Raw genomic sequence first — 16472 nt, 5'->3', positions numbered from 1 at the left:
CCACATTTGGAAACTGTTCTAGCTTCACAGTCTGATGCATTGCCTGTTGCCAAGTCTCTATTGCACCCCATGTTTCGAGCCATAAGAATTCTGGTGTTATAAACCAGAAAACGCGACATGCCGTGCTCATGCTCACTCACCCTTGAGGCTGTCTGGCAGCGAGTCCTGGTCGAGCACGCCGCCCTCCTCGAGGGCCGAGAGGTCCACGTTGGCGGGCAGCTTGTCCAGCGGAATGTAGCTCACGCCCAGGTCCACCTCCCAGTAGTCCTTCAGCTCCTTGCCCTTGACCCCTTTGCCCGGTGCCCACGCCATCTGTCGCACAACGAGCGGGAATATCAAGCCTGCATACCTGTGCCACGCACTCTGGCTGGCTAAGGCAAGGGTTCATTTTAATTGAACCTAGAGTAATCTGGAGACAAAGCTTAGTACACTGTAGACCGCTTATAATCTGCACTATAAGCGGTACCGCACTATAAACCAAACGTGCACTAATCTAATCAAATCGCAATCTACCTTTCAATCTTTCTTTGTTTATCATCCCTCAAACGAAGGCCTCCTGAAAAAAATAGCAGCAGCATCTTCTTCTTTTTCCACATCAGACGGTACTGCAGGGTTTACAAACTGCTGCACGGTCTTATAAACCGCAAGCGCAGCTTTAACTTTGTGTTTGTGTTCCGGGGGAGCACGGCTACGTTACTTAGCGTCTATGAACAGATGCCACAGGACAACACAATAAAAACACAAGCTCGATTTTTTTTTTTTTTTTTTTTTTTTCCCCACCCCATTTTGCCTTTGCCATGCTGAAGGCGGTTGCTTATCAGCACAACGTCCAGGTAAGGGAAACCTTCGGCATTGCGGCTCACTATCTCCTGATGTTCGAAAAGGAAATGGGTAATTGCTTATCCGCACAACATTAACATTATAATAGAAACAACTTACAGCGCAAGCAGGGGAGGGGCTCGATATCTTCCGAGGTGTGTCAAGCAAAGACAGTTGTGGTTATCTCATGCATGCAAACGGAACACGCCAACTAAAGGGTGCCAATTTTTATTTACAATTTTGACGCTAGAGGAGAGCAGAGAGTGCGCACTGCATGGAATGGCTGATTCCGTCTTTCTTATCCTTCCTTGCGAACCTATAACGATGCCCCAGCTGGGCCGGTCGTCAGCGAACCCGCTTCAGGCAACCGCATTACAGTCTAAGCTCGTTACAGCGGATCCGGCAACAACGGACTTTCGGTTACAACAGACCATTTCTGTTGGTTTGTCTGGCCCACACGCATTTTAAATGGAGTCCACTCCGCTCACAACGGACCCGGCTAGAGCAGACTATCGGCTACAACAGACTAAATTTTAGGCGAAAATTGTTTCGACTGAACATTTATAGTGGACTTCCGCGGGGCCGGCACCCGATGTGCTTTTTCTTTGTTTATTTTGGCAAGAAAACTATTATGTCTGGCAACATTGCTGGCAGCTGGGTCGTTGGCGCAGCCAAGCCAAGCCAGTGCCAGAGGCTTTTTTTTGTGTGTGCGACCAGCGGCATGAGTGGCTGGGTAGCTGATTTCACTGTCGGATAAATTGAGCGTAATTAACGCTGTTGAACATGGGGAAAAACAGGCTGACATCGCCAGAAGTACAGGCCTCTCTAAGCAGAGTGTCCGCTCTACGTCAAGAACAAGGCCGCTGCCGATAAACGCGACTCCGGTGAGATTGAAAACAGGGCTATCGAATACTCGAAGTGGTGCACTCGGAGGCGAGTGAGCCCTCGTCAGTTTTTTTATGTAATAAAAAACTCGGGTTCAGTGAAGTTCGACTTTTATTATTCCTACGCATGCATCGTTCCCGTTCCGTTCGGTGAAAAAGGTAAGAAATGCCTCAAGTAGGGGTTGTTCCCCATCCATTGTGTGCAATCTGCCGGTAATTGTGCGCAGTCCAACTGATCGAACTTTCGATTTTACAGCTGTCCGTCATCAGATTATTTCATTAGAGCTGTTTCAATGACCAGAATAAAATCGCTAAAAATGTGGAAGCTGCCTTGAGGGAACGTCAGGCAGCGATCCGATTTGTTTGACGAACGGTTTCGGGAAAACCTGCCTTGTCGTGAGGGGATTTAAAAGAGCCTAGCTAATGCTGATGAGCCTTACAGTGGGTAATTTGACCGATATTGCATGCATAGTACATACACTTTGTTCTTTCTACAAGCCTGCAGCACCTCCCCACAGAGTTTGCGCGAGGCAAAAGAGGGCAAAGAATCGCGTAAACACCGTTTCCAAAGCTTAGCACTGGCACTTCGAAATAGGCCTAGCGCATGTGGTCAAGCGTGTAAATACGCAAGATAAGCTGAGCAAATAAAGCAAGAATATAACTAGCCGCAATTATAAACCAGCTATAAAACATCAGTCGTGCCCATCAGCATTAGCTAGGGCATATAGCTGGTTTTAATTATAATGTTTATTATAATGTTTTATAGCTGGTTTATAATTGCGCCTAGTTATATTCTTGCTTTATTTGCTCAGCTTATCTTGCGTCTTTGCACGCTTGACCACATGCGCTAGGCCTTTTCGAAGTGCCAGTGCTAAGCTTTGGAAACGGTGTTTACGCGATTCTTTGCCCTCTTTTGCCTCACGCAAACTCTGTGCAGAGGTGCTGCAGGCGTGTAGAAAGAACAAAGTGTAGAAAGAACAAAGTGTATGTACTATGCACGCAATATCGGTCAAATTACCCACTGTAGGGCTCATACCCCCCCCCCCCCGTCGGATACTGCATACTTCGGCTACGGCGGACGTTTTTTTCCGGATTCAGAGGGTCCATTGTAACGGGCGTAGACTGTATAAGTGGTAAGCTTATGCACTGACTTCAATGGGAGGCTGACCGGTGGCCAGGAAAACCTACACCATATCCAGTTTCACACTATAGCGGTTACATTACAAATATTCCACACTGTGTATCAATGCCCCCCACCCCCAGTAGCTATAACTGCGTACAGCCTACAGCTGTACTCAAAATATTCGCTGAACCTTCAGTTTTTTTTTTTCCTTGCTCCCAAAAAAAGACAACAGTTGTAGGTAGCACAAGTTACAACAGCTGTACTCAGAATTGTTGGTGGACCTTCACTTTTCTGCATTCTGCATTCCCTCCTAAAAAATTCGTGTCAGTTCTAGCTACCGGGGATCCCACACTGAAAAGACCTTTTTAGGTAGGCCCAAGTCATCTGTAACGTCCATGTCTGATTCAATCTAGATATCAACTAGAGAAGTATTCCATAGGCTATTTAAAAGAACAGAATATTTTGGCATCCCCAATCACTGGGAATCGGCATTTGCCTGGAAGTTTCAGATATCCCTACACTGATGCGAGAGTACGCAGAACATATGAAAGCAAAACCACCAGGCGAAACAGCGCAAGAGTACCAACCTTGATCAGGCTCCCTTGCAGCTTCAGGTTTTTTAGTTTCTGCAGGGCCCGGAAGGCATCTTGCCTGCGGTCCATGCACACGTACGCGCAACCTCGTGGCGGAATCATCTACAAACGAGGAAACAAAAGCAATCAGGGCTTAGTCAATCAAGGAGTTCAGAGACTTGGCACGACACTGTTTCAGCAAGACGCCACACCGCCCAACCTCGTCACAACATATTTTGCTGCGGCAGCTACTGAAATCCTTATCAAGAGCATCCAGATGATGCCACCTGGCTCAGACAAATAACCGAGACAAATAACCGACACGAGCCTTCTTCCACGTCTCTCGCAACAGCTCTCCCATTACCGTACTCGTCGAAAGGGAGCCCAGAATAGTCCGGCACTAAGAAATGAAAAGGACGATACTCACATCGATCCTCACTATGGTCCCAAACTCCCCAAAGGTGTCGTGCAGGTCCATCTCGGATACAGACTTCGGAACATGTCCCAGCCACAGTGTAGCGCTGCAAACTGCAAGGAAAAGAACAGGCAGTCCTAGTGATGCGCTAGGCCAGTTTTTCCGACAAAGTAATACCCCTGTCACACGGGCACTTTCAATCGCGATTGATTCAATCTGGATAGAGCTCAATCCGAATCGGGCGCTGCTACACGACAGTTTCAAACTCGATTGAGGTTTCCAAGCACGATCGGATGAAAGCGGTGATACTCTCGTCCCCACTGACTAATGGCCCAGAATTTGAGAACTTCAACTAAAGCCACAGATTGTGTCAAATAACTTGAGCCAAATAAGCATGCGGTAACATTCATATAGTTTCGTATACCTACAACTGTACAAAGTTACCAGACGCCGATTGCGAAGTACATTTCTGGCACCATATTGCATTGTGAGTGCAACTGGTGCAACTTCTCCATCGGGATTGAAACGTGCCGTGTAGCAGCGGCGGTGCGTCGAGAGTCAATCGCGCTTCGCTTCAATCTGGACTGGAAGTGCCCGTGTGACAAGGGTATAAGCAGGCAAGGCTTAGCTGGCCAGCTACATTCAACCGTAGCAGCACAGCCTCTGCCCAACCATGCCACAGTTATTAGACACTATAAGACACTGCATGTTCTTCCTCAATGAGCAGCAGCAGCAACAAGTGGCCTGCCTTGAATGATGCTTTCCGCACTGCCTTTACCCGTAGCTTCAATGTAACAGAGTATTTATAGAGTTGTAGGAACTTACATCAGAGGTATTGCCAGCATGAAACAAGAAGCTTGGCATGCGGTTCACCAGACATGGCGCCATTTACCCAACTGCCCTCTAGCACTGCACTTCTTGTTTTACTGATAAATAGCTCCCATCTTTCCAATGTCCCAAACTGGGTGATGCTACTGAAATGGGTACAAAAGAGCTGCAAACATCATGCCAGAAAAGGGCAATGCCACTTTTGTAGGGCCCAAGTCAAAACTGCAACAAGCGGATTGCCATTCTGCTGTGCTGTTATGACAACCACACTATTATAGTGGACCCCTTCCTTGCCCAAGTGTGTTCTATGGTACTGTCCTGTCTGTTCTAGGGAGTCAGTCCGTGTGGCCCCTCCTTCCCGATTACAGTCTAAATAAACATTTGTTTTGGCATAAAATATTTCAACATTTACTTATTACATACGAAAATTTTGCAGATATGCCAAAGGAAGCTATCGCATCAGTCCCTGTTGTATCAGTTATCAAATTTTACACTGGCAGATAGTTTAAGGGCACGCTGCTTTTGCTATGTCCCAACATTTTGGCTCCTACATGCAGCCTGCAAAGGGAAGCAGTCGCCTTGCCCAAAATCCAAATGAGGAAAAACCTAGTCTGAAAGGCTTCCCGTGAAGCCAACCGGCCGTCAAAGCCGCCTCTAGCGAACCACCGGGCCCTCACCGCTGAGGCAGTTCTTCTTGACCGGAGGGAAGCCCTTGCGGCGGCGCTCCCTCTCACGCTCCCGCTCCTTCTCACGGGTGTTCTCCCTGGACTCCCGCTCCCTCGAACGGTCCCGCTTGGCTGTGCTCCCGTACCGGTTCCCAGACGCCCGAGACGACGGCGACCGCGACCGCGACCGGCCCCGCCGCCTCGGAGAGCGTGAACGATCCCTCCGCCGGTCCCTGCGGCCGTGCCACACACACACGTAAACTTGAGGGGGAAAAGCACGTGGGTTATCTGGAAAACAACAGAGCTCCTTCAACACACAAAGCTATTTAAAATCAAATTCGACAGGTTTCAAATGCGAGTGGTAGTCCCAAACCTACATCGGGACTACGAGGGACTACATGGTTCTCACCTATATTAGAAAAACAGCTGCACTGCAAGTTCTGTTGCACAATGAAGCACAGCAATCAACGAAAACACCAGAAAACAAAATACAAAAAGGAATTTTTTTTTGCTACACAGGCATTTTCAGAGGCACCAATTCGAGTGATATTTGAGTAGCCAGAATTTCTGAGCCCCCTTTCTGATAAAAGACAGCGAAAAAAGTATAAGACGTGTAATTTGCATGTTTACCAGCTTCAAACCTAAGCACACTGCCCTGCTCTAGAAATGTGGAAGGCATTGGTGTGACATTTCCCTAGTTATGTAGGCACTTAGCCAGACAAGACAGAAGCAAGCAGGTGACATGTGTGTGCCAGTGACTCCGGCAAATATAGACAGCCCCGTCACACCCGTGTCATGAAGTGCACGACGCAGGCACAGTACTGCCGTATACTGTTTTGTGTTCCCACCACCTAGGTAGGGCATTACTGGTACTACAGTCAAACCCCACTACAACGAACAAAATATTTCCAATTCCTCGTCAGCTAGTTATATAAGTCAATGCAACAAAGTCCTCGCCACAACGAACCATTTGTATGGCTTTCTTTCGCTTCGAAATTTTCGCTGACTGCGGCTGGGGTTTAACATTTCCTTTACGATAATATAAGCGTAAGGCCAGCCACCAGTAATTTTTATACATCCAGGGCCTAGTTTCCCCGAAAACGAGCGCCGTGGGCCCACACCATCACCCATAAATAAAAACAACCTCATGGATGAGCGCCACTGTTTGCTGGTGATAATGATGTGGCTGGCCATCTTTACATGAGGTGCAGGCCCGGTTCGCTAAGCCGGATCTACAGCCAATCTGTATCCAGTTGAAATCGCACTGCACAAATGTGCCCTGCTGGCGCTGCACCGTCAAGTATGCATTGTGAGCAGCTGTCATTGCAGTTTTTCTTCTACCATTCTTCAAAGTGAAAAGCAAAAATAATGCTTCCGTATTTACTGAGAAGTTCCGAGAGAATACCCTACCCCGAAACATCGCCCACCCCTCTTTAGGGGTGAAGTACTCAATTTACTAAAAGACCCCAAAGATTGCCCACCCTCCAAAATGGATGGCTTTGGCGCCGATGAGGGAACAAAATAAACACGAATCATCTGTTCATGTGTTAATGCGGTCACTTATTTGTCCTTTCCGCACTTGACCCCAAAGCTCAACCATTTCGTATTTTTTCCCTGATATCTCCACAGTCTTTGTTGACAGTGAGGCCACATTATGGTAGTTTTCGCACCTAACCCAAGGGTTTGCCATCCCATATTTTTCACTTGGTATCTCTGTACTTTGGGTGGGCGTTCTTTCGGAACTTTACAGTAGTCTTTAACCCCGGTCTTCCTATCTTATCTTCCTATATTAATTCCGAGCATGTGTTTGCGATAAATTCAGGCGCACCACGCGGCTTGCCTGCCAAGGCGAGATGCTGCGGTGCCCAGTGAAAGGATAAGATAACGGAAATTCCTCCTTTATCTAAACATTGCATTATGCGGTCAATGATGCGGATAATATACCAAGCTATTTTTGTTGCCCTTCCGGGGTATGATGAGGCAGACTTCGCCTCAATGAAGTTCCGCATCAAATGAATTTTTCACACGTCCCGTCAACTCCGTCGTATTCTACTGCAATACTGGTTATGTCGCCACAGGTCACCATCCTCTTTAAATTTACACACCCTAGTCGGCTTCAAGCTTCAAGTTCATGCGTTGTAAAACAGAGCAAACAAACCATATGGGTGCTGTATGCCCACATCCCCTACAAACGGAGCGGCGAATGCACAGCTGCACAGTGTTTGCTTGCAAGGGGCCTCCAACATTCAACAAACCTCTTTTCAAGTTCAACTGTGGCCACGTTCTTTCCCTGTAAACAATCCTGCCAGTGGTTTCTATTCTACACTGTGGCTTGTATCAATGAAGGCGGTACCTAGATCAAAAATGACTAAGTGGTGGCTGCCCCTGCGGCCGTATTACGGAAAAAAGAAGAGAGATACGCGAGGTTCGAGCATGCTTAAAAATAGGTGACACACTCGCAACTACACTTAGATACAAATTAAGAACGGCAATTGTGGTGTTATCACTCCACTAAAGTGACAAACCTGAATATCATTGCACGCATTTCGAAAGGGGCTTGTACTCACTGTGTGACACCATCTACTTTTCCTCACACAGTTCGTTTGACATCGGTACAATAGCTTATAGGCAGATTAAGTCTGAAAAATCACGGAAGCAACTCGTGTCCCGTTCAAAGTACTCGCAGCAATGCACTCTTTGTGCCACGCAGAGGAACAGAGCGCGGTGATGAGGCGCAGAAGTGCAGTGGCAACTTCCACTGTCGTGCTCAACTCTTTCGTGACCACGGCATAGGCCATCGTACATGGGTGAATGACGATTTTCAAACCTGCTGTAAAAACTAAAAACAGCGCTATTTGCACAACTGACGCTATCTGGCGTGTTCAATGGCAACCCCTTTTTCAGTTTCATTGCAGTTTGTTCGCATTTCGCATGGATAGGTGGCGTCGAGAGTGAAATTCGAAACGAAGGTAGTGGCGAGTTGGGCAAAAATGGTGTCCTGCTTCACTGCGCGCTCTGCAAAGGTGGACAGGTTTCAGGAACTTCGGCCACTGCTGCTGCTGATTTCTTTTTTACCCCAGCAGCACTGATGACTCCAGCAATGTGGATTCTTCATATTTTAGTTCTGATGAAGACTCTCCCATTCAGCAGCCTCAGGCTTCGACAGGTGCTGCCAGGGAAGTTCCGTTTTTGACTTTGCGCTGTATTTATAAACAAAATGGGCCTAATATCTGACGACTGCAGTACAGTAGAATCTCGATGATACGAATCTCGCGGGACCGCAAAAAATATTCGTATCATCCGAAATTCGTATGAACCAACACAGACCAAAAAATTGAGCGCTGAAAAAAAGTTTTCGTTTATTTCTTTTCTTACTTTCGCGTGAACAAATCCGTGATTTTTTCTGCTTTTTTTAAACCCCCAAGTCACAAAGCAGTCCTTTCTGGAGCGCGTAACGCTTCGCCTAGATTCGCGTTTGTCTCCTCACTCCCGGTGTCCAAGCTCGCTACACACCGCAACAGTCAAGCGTGAACCGCATGGTGCATTTTTGCACGCGATTCGCAAGCCTCGGCTTTGCGCGCGCTGTATTTTCACGGCTGCATTGACGATTTCGCGCCGGCGGTATCTCCTACCTCGGTCAGAAAAAGACGCTGACGACTTGCGAAACGCTCGAGACAACCCGCTGGCTCCGCCCGAGATGTTTAGGCTTAGCACTCCGGCAGATATTTTATGGGCGCTTTCACTAGATGCGCGGATAGTGTTTTATAGTAGCGTTTTCGCCAACGTTATCAGCTCCTTTACTGCACAAGAAACTTCGTGTCTGCCTTGAGCGGCATTTTAAAGAGCGGCTAGAAGCAGTCGCTCAAGCGGCCGTGCCACTTCACGGCCGAAGCCGCCGCCATGCTGCCGCCGCCGGCCTCAGCGCGCGCAGCGTGCGAGAGGTTTCGCGGCGCGCATGGGGCGTGCGGGGCGTGTTTTCGCGAGCAGAAAACAACAGCCCGGCCGTTTCTGGAGAAAAAAGAGTGACAAATGGGGAGAGAGAGCCGTCACTTGCTTGTTCGGCAGTCGGGCGCCTTGCTGGCTCGTTCGTATCGTCCGCCGGGCCGCGCAGGTCCGTTCGTAACAGCCGAAATTTTTCCCATTGCAAACAATGCAATTTTGCCGGGACTTTTCAGAAATTCGTATCATCCCGAAATTCGTATCACCCAGAATCGTATCATCGAGATTCTACTGTATTGCTTTCATGTGTAGGGTCTGGGCAACGTGCGGCGGGGATATTTTTCCAACTGCACCGGCAATATCTTCAAGATAGCCTGGCGCTCGTGTAAAATTAGCGCTGCGGAGCAACGCGCGCTGCATGTCAAGAGCGGTAAATTTTTTTTCTCGTTTTTACCACTGCAGTGATAAGTATTTTATGCAAGAACACAAACAAGCATGCTTGGATGCATATTTTAAAGAGACCGACTGTCTCTCACGTGGCTTTGCAGAGTGGCACAGCCGTCAGGGCCATTAGCTTGGCAGGCCCACAAAAATCCAGAACTTTGTGTACAGTGTTAATGGATATATTGAATCAGAGCTTAGGAATGTAGAAACATTTCGTATATCTTAAAATTTCCAGAATAATTTTTAGGCTCAGTAAAATCGCCTATTTGTGCTTTGTGAATACTTTTTTGTGCATTTTTTTGTTCCACTGACCAATAAACTGTCCATAATTACACCTTTCACAAAACTGCTATCGTGTGTTCGAAAGAGAAATCTATAAGCTACAATTTGATGCATAGCAATGCTAAATGTGTCCAGTAGCTCAAGAGAAAAAAAAATTTTCTGGAAGCACTCAAAATCAGCCATTTTTCCACAATCACGAAGAGTTAAACTAAGTTGTACCCCAGTATAGCCATAAGTCCTTGGCATCATGCATCAAAGAGGCCGGGTTGGCCTTTGCCCCCTCACCTGTCCCTCCCTGGGGAAGACGCGCCCCCGGCCGGCGTCCTCAGGTCCATGTCCCGCCCGCCGGGGCCCAGGACGGCCCCGCTCCGCTCGTCCAGGTCCCCTCCGCTCATGTACGAGGGCAGCACGGGGGTGGGGCCCCCTTCCGGCATCGGGGGAGCGGGGGGCTGCTGCTGCTGCTGCTGCAGCTGCTCGTCCGCCGAGGACACGGGAATGGCCAGGGGCAGAAAGCCGCCCCCGGGGGGCTCCCCGCCCCCAAAGGGCATTCCCATGGGTGCCATCCCCATGGGCGGCGGTGGATACAGGCCCACCTGCAGGCAGAAAGCAACTTTCTTTAATTTAAAAGCAATAAAAAAGTTTTTCAACTGGAAAAAAATGCAAGGAATGGTGAAGAACTTTCAAATTTAGAGCTGCACTGACATACCTAGTAGGGGTATGAGCGACTAGTTATGGGCCAGCACTGAAAATATTTCCATCAGTGCGTTCACTGCCTGTTAACATTTCAGCGACACGATACGACGGGTCAGGAGGCCCCGCTACAATGGCCCGTTCATGTTTCTTGGCAGTGGCATAGGCCGCTGGACATCGGTCACACAATCAAGATTCTGTGAAGTCTTAGATAAACCGCCGGAAAGTGGCCGGGGCGTCGCCACTGCTTCACACGCTTTCTCTAATACATCTATTTGAGGCTTCGCATAAAACTGGTACCATTGTTACTGGGAAAACGCGGTTTTTTTAATGAACCAAACTTGTATTTTGTCTTCTTGGCCCCTTTATGGGAAGGTGCATCCTTCCCCTTCATTCTTACCTAGAACAATAACCTAGATCGGAAGAGCGTTCTGTGAAGTACGCAGTTTCAGTTACCAAAAGCAGCAAAGAGAAACGGGCATTCTGCGGCCGAGATTTCATCAACTTCCCAAGGCTAGAAAAAAAATGATGCGTTTATGTAAGCAATGCAAAAAGGGGTGCAACGAGTAAGAAACAACAAGAGAAACTTTCCCCCAACAGTCGCTTGGAAAGAAATTCAAACAGAAAGCAGTGTCATATAAATGAGTAAAAAAAGCAACTTTGATATTAACAGCTGCCGACGCAGTGCGTTTGCATTAGGCGCGAATGCCGTGGCTCAAATTTAAAAATTGCGCGCTTGTGGTGCGCCACCTGCTGAACACAAAATGCGCCATGAAAATGTTGTGGCGTGCAACCAAAGCACGAAACGTACTCCACACTCCTCTGCTCTTGCTGTTCCGCGGCTTCACCATTACGCTCCATGAAATTGTTCAGCTGTGTTCCGACCTTTTTTTTGTGCTCCTGGTGCACTTTTTTTTTTTTTAGAGTTCGATATAGCTCGGTTTGACTGTATTTCCTATATTATGTTACTACTGATGTTTTTCAATATATCATTTTTCTTTTTTTTTTTTTTTTGTAGCAAGATCAACTGGAGCTGAGCAACTAAATACCAAGGGTGTTTTTGTTAATAAAGCACGGTCGTATTCTGTCTTCAAGGTTTCTCCCAAAAGCAAGACGGTAGTATGCACCTTATCAGATCATGCATGCAGTAGCCGTTGCTACAGCAGCTTCCTTTGGAACCTGTTGCGTTTCCAGGGGACCACCGTAGTGTCACCTACAAACTAATGATGGCTATCGTTGCAAATGATCTTACACGCCTTCCCTGATACAAGTCTGCTTAAGGGGGGACACGGGTCTTTGGGACCAAAAATTGGCGAAAAAATCGATTTTTTGAAAGTGGCATTTTCGGAATCCTCAAGTCTTTCTGCCTAAGTCTGGTAAGTTTCAAACCGCGGGAACTAGTATTTCACTCGCAATAACGATTCAAAACATTTGCGCGAGCTCAATGCGCGCAAAAGCGAACGCTAAAACGGTCCTTTTTTCACGGCGCGCAGCCGTTTTCCCCCTGGAGCGACAGGCGCCATCGCGGTGTCATTTGAAAGAGCGCTCTTCCCGCTTCAATCTCCCGCCACCGTTGTCCCGCTTCGCCCACTCGGCGAGGAGAAAATAAGCATTGAAAAAAAGCAAAACTCGAGGCCTGATTGGACGTTGGGCGCACGTGATGCGACGGCGCGATTGGATTGGTCGACTGCGGCGCGGGCCGTCTGCTTCGCGCGCGGGCGCATCGGTTGCCCGGATGTGCCGCCGCCATCTCTCTTGTTGTGAACGGCAGCGAAAACACAAAGCGATGCCTGGTTCGGCGAAAAAACAACATACGCGGAAGAAGTATGGGAAGAAAAGGAAGAAGTCCCAAGTGAGCAACTTCAAGAAGCGTTCCGCACCAGTGGAAACTGTAGAGATTACGCGCGACCCTGAGCGTAATGCTGACGCCGACGGAGCCGCCGATGCGCCTGACAGCGAGATAGGCCTAGCAGCCCCGACGGGTCCGCCGGGACCGAGCCAACGCGTTCGACTAGATACAGCGATGCTGCAGCCGTCGGAAGTGCGCGAGAAAAAAGCAAAAGCTGAAGAGCGCCTACATGACCTTGCGTCAAAACCAGCAATGAAGAGAAAGATGGATTGCTTTGCTTCTGAAAGCCCCGACGTTGCGACCGGCCCCGTTGACACGAACTTCCTCATTGCGAGCCTGGACTCTTTGAACAGCTTGATGAATGGTGTCAAGTGTAAAACGTGCGGCGGGAACGTTAGCGTCTCCACTGGTGAACGCGAATACGGCCTTGCGGTGAAATTGTGCCTTGAATGCGTGAACTGCGGAGTGGTGTCGTCGTCGTGGAGTTCTCCGCGTGTTGAAGGGGAACAGAAGGTGAACCCCTTCGTAGTGAATGTACTGGCTGCACGCGCGATGCAGTCGAGCGGAAACCGTCAAGCGGCGCTAAACGACGTCTTCGCCGAGATGAACATTTCCCATCGCGGGCTGCATACGAAGACGTGGCAGCACTACGTAAAAACAAAGCTGACCCCTGCTGCTACTCGTGCAGCCGACAGTGTCACGACCGAGTCCGCGAAGGCCGTTCGTGAACTTTACCGCGAACTCGACATCGACAATCCGGGAAACATCGCCGTTTCCTACGACGGTTCATGGATGACCCGCGGACACACGTCCCACATCGGCGTCGGGACCGTGATCGAACTTTTTACGGGGCTCGTGCTGGACTACGTGGTCCTTAGCAATTTCTGTGCCGGCTGTGAGCGTGCGCCCGACAAAAATGATCCTGCCTACCAGTCATGGACGGAAAGCCACGTGTGTCAAAAAAACACCGACAAGAAGGCAGGGGAGATGGAGGTGCAGGCAGCACTCATTCTTTTTGAGAGGTCGCTCGCGAAGTATGGGCTGAGGTACACAACAATCTTGTGTGACGGGGATTGCCGCACGTACCTCGCTCTTTCGGAAGCTGGTGTTTACGGCTACATAAAAATCGTAAAAGAAGACTGCATCAACCATGTTGAGAAACGCATGGGAACCAACCTGCGTACATTGAAGTCAAAGAGTGGTGGTGCAGAAGGCCTTGGCGGAAAAGGACGGCTGACAGGAGAGCTCATCACCAAGTTGAGCCGGTATTACGGCTGGGCCCTAAAATCACACAAGGGCAATGTGGAGGAGACTCAGAAGGCGGTGATGGCAACGTACCACCATGTGACCTCGAACGACGCTGTCTCTGATCACAGCCTCTGCCCTACTGGCCCGGATTCGTGGTGCCGCCAAAATGCTGCTATTGCAAAGGGAGAGCCCACGCCGAAACACCGCTACAACTTGCCACCTCACGTGTGCAAAGTCCTGCGGCCAGTATATGAGCGCCTCTCGGACAGGAAACTTCTCGAGCGTTGCCAGAGGGGACAAACGCAGAACAACAATGAGAGCCTGCACGCCGTGATATGGGCCCTAGCCCCGAAGGAGCGCCATGCGTCCCTCTTCACTGTGGAAGCTGCCGTGGCTGAAGCTGCGATGAGGTTCAACGGAGGCAACGAGAGGACATCTGCTGGGATTCTCAAGGAGCTGAACCTGACTCCTGGCCAGAAAAGTGCCAGACGGACGGCCGAAAAGGACAGGCGCCGGGCAGCTGAATCGGCTCGAAAGCGAGCAGCGGCTGAAAATGTCCAGCGAGCGGTCAAAAAGCGGCACACCAATGCTGGAAAGCAAACAGACTACATCCCTGGAGGCTACTAACTCTCAACCAGTATAAATATGTACATACTAATTGCTGTTGTCAATTAAATCTCATGTAGTTTGTTTTTTGCCATTTCCTCAAAACACAAATTTTGGACTCCACTCAGTTTTAAGGCCTCAATATCTCTGCATGTATGACAGGTAGAGCTATAATTTTTTTTGCACCAGGAAGCTAAATATGCGTGGTGTGAACTAATGGGAACAGATTTATGAAAATAAGCTTTGATAATTACTTATTTTGCATTTTAAACTCCACCACTAGTGGCCACCATGTCAACACTGATTTTCAATGAACTGTAAAACTGCTACTAAAGCCAATTTGAGAAAAGTGCTCCCATTAGTTCATTGCTTATGCATTTGACTACCCAATCATGTGTTCAAAACTTTTTTTTATGGACCACTTTTTTTTTAATTTAGGCCTTAAAAAATGGCGGCTAATTAGTAATTATCTCTAAAACTAATTGACTTTTGCAAAAACTGATTGGATATTTGGAATCAGCACAAGAAACTGTACAAGAGTGCTTAGTTTCACCAAAATTGGATAAGAAATAAAAAAAATAGGTTAAAGACCCACTTCCCCCCTTAATCAACATGCTCCTAGCATCGGCTGTCGACTCAAAGGATCTTGCAGGCCTCCTATGAGACCCCTCAACCAACAGGCTACTACTACTGAGGACTACAGCGGGAAGGCTAAGCCTTTCGGCAGAATTATTCAATGTACATCAGTTGCAAACTCTAGCCCCTCTGCTCCGTTAACCCGCCGCGGTGGCTCAGCGGCTAAGGTGTTGCGCTGCTGAGCACGAGGTGGCGGGTTCGATTCCCGGCCGCGGCGGCCGCTTTTCTGATGGAGGCGAAAAGCAATAACGCCCGTGTGTACGAGATTGCCCCAGGTGGTCAAAATTAATCCGAGCCCTCCACTACGGCGCACCTCATCGCCTGCGCTGCGTCGGTGCTTTAAACCCCACAATCAATCAACCCTGCTGTTAAAGCTGAAGGACACGTGTATTGGCAAACACCTAGCTACAGACAAAAACTGGACTTTCGCAAACATTTACTTAATAACACAACCTAATAAATAAAGCTTGCTTTACAAATTAGGAAACAAATTAGGCAATATTCACTTATGTTTTTACAGTTTTTCTTTTATGACTTACGATAGCAGCTGCAAGCGCAAGAGTACCACTTCAGTGTTCTGCCAACAGATGACAGTCCAGTCAACGTGCCCCGTGCTTGCCCCCGTTTGCTTCCAGCGCGGGCGGGCCAGCCGTGGACCCGTTTCTGATACATGGGGCCTATGGGAAGTTTCGGAACTGGTGCATATGGAGTACAGTAAAACCTCGTTACCAGACACACTCAAGGGAACCAAAAAACGTGTCTCTTGTAACCAAGGTCTCTTGTATGCAATGTTGCTAACATGGGGAACATTGGAAAACCAACCAAACCACTTTCATTCAAATGTCTCTTATAACCAAGTGTCTCTTGTAACGAGGTTTCACTGTACCTCTGGCCCCTCACAGCCCTGAATTCCCTGCCCCTGCCAAAAGACACTCACCACGTGCGGCTGCCCCGCGTCCGGAAAGCCCTGCGGCACCACAGCCGGGGGTGGCATCCCAGGCATGCCCATGAAGCCCGGCGTCACAACCGCCGGGGCGTTGGCCAGCTGCGCTGCTGTCTGCTGCGGCGTCGTCCCCTGCTGCGGCGGCTGCTGAGGCGGAGGCCGGCTGGGCGAGGCAAGAGCCGGGTCGGCTGCAAACTGCGAGGGAGCGGGCGCCGGTTCGGCGGGCGCGGCCGAAGACGGGGCCGGGGGCGGCGTGCTCGCCTCCGCTTGAAGGGCCTCCGTCGACTGCTGCTGCAGGGTCTGCTGCATCTGCTGCAGCTGCTTCAGCAGCTCGGGGTTGTTCAGCAGGTTCTGCGCCATGCTGCACACAGAAAAGCAGCGGCGAGGGGAAGACCTGTGTTTGCGAGCGCACACTTTCAGCTGCCAGGAACACTCAGGGACCAGAAATTGCAGAACTTCCGGAACCACCACTTGGGGCATGCATATGGAGTTTAGGCCTTGCGTGCTAAAAAAATCAAACAAGTTTCCG

General features: G+C 49.1%; 2 protein-coding genes across 6 annotated transcripts in view; one reads left to right on the top strand and one right to left on the bottom strand.

Moving 5' to 3' along the window:
- Nucleotides 1-16472, bottom strand: part of Isha (Insulator su(Hw) mRNA adaptor) — a 75505-nt gene that overhangs the window by 44752 nt on the left and 14281 nt on the right. For all 5 annotated transcript variants that reach the window (XM_077682454.1, XM_077682455.1, XM_077682456.1 and 2 more), the window contains exons 8-13: nt 15938-16304; nt 10257-10564; nt 5319-5539; nt 3826-3926; nt 3414-3521; nt 141-312 (exon numbers count right to left, since the gene is read on the bottom strand). In XM_077682454.1, coding sequence (XP_077538580.1) covers nt 141-312; nt 3414-3521; nt 3826-3926; nt 5319-5539; nt 10257-10564; nt 15938-16304 — 1277 coding nt within the window. The remainder of the gene's footprint in view (nt 1-140; nt 313-3413; nt 3522-3825; nt 3927-5318; nt 5540-10256; nt 10565-15937; nt 16305-16472) is intronic.
- Nucleotides 12027-14969, top strand: LOC144151415 (uncharacterized). The gene has a single exon (XM_077682459.1). The coding sequence runs from the start codon at nt 12322-12324 to the stop codon at nt 14383-14385; it is 2064 nt and encodes a 687-aa protein (XP_077538585.1). The 5' UTR covers nt 12027-12321; the 3' UTR covers nt 14386-14969.

This window comes from Haemaphysalis longicornis, unplaced genomic scaffold (genome assembly GCF_048455015.1).
Source record: "Haemaphysalis longicornis isolate Haplotype H1 unplaced genomic scaffold, Haemaphysalis longicornis Haplotype H1 scaffold_9, whole genome shotgun sequence".
In the NCBI taxonomy this organism is placed as follows: domain Eukaryota; kingdom Metazoa; phylum Arthropoda; class Arachnida; order Ixodida; family Ixodidae; genus Haemaphysalis; species Haemaphysalis longicornis.
Note: the sequence above shows the minus strand (reverse complement) of the source record. Positions and strands in the feature narration are given on the sequence as shown.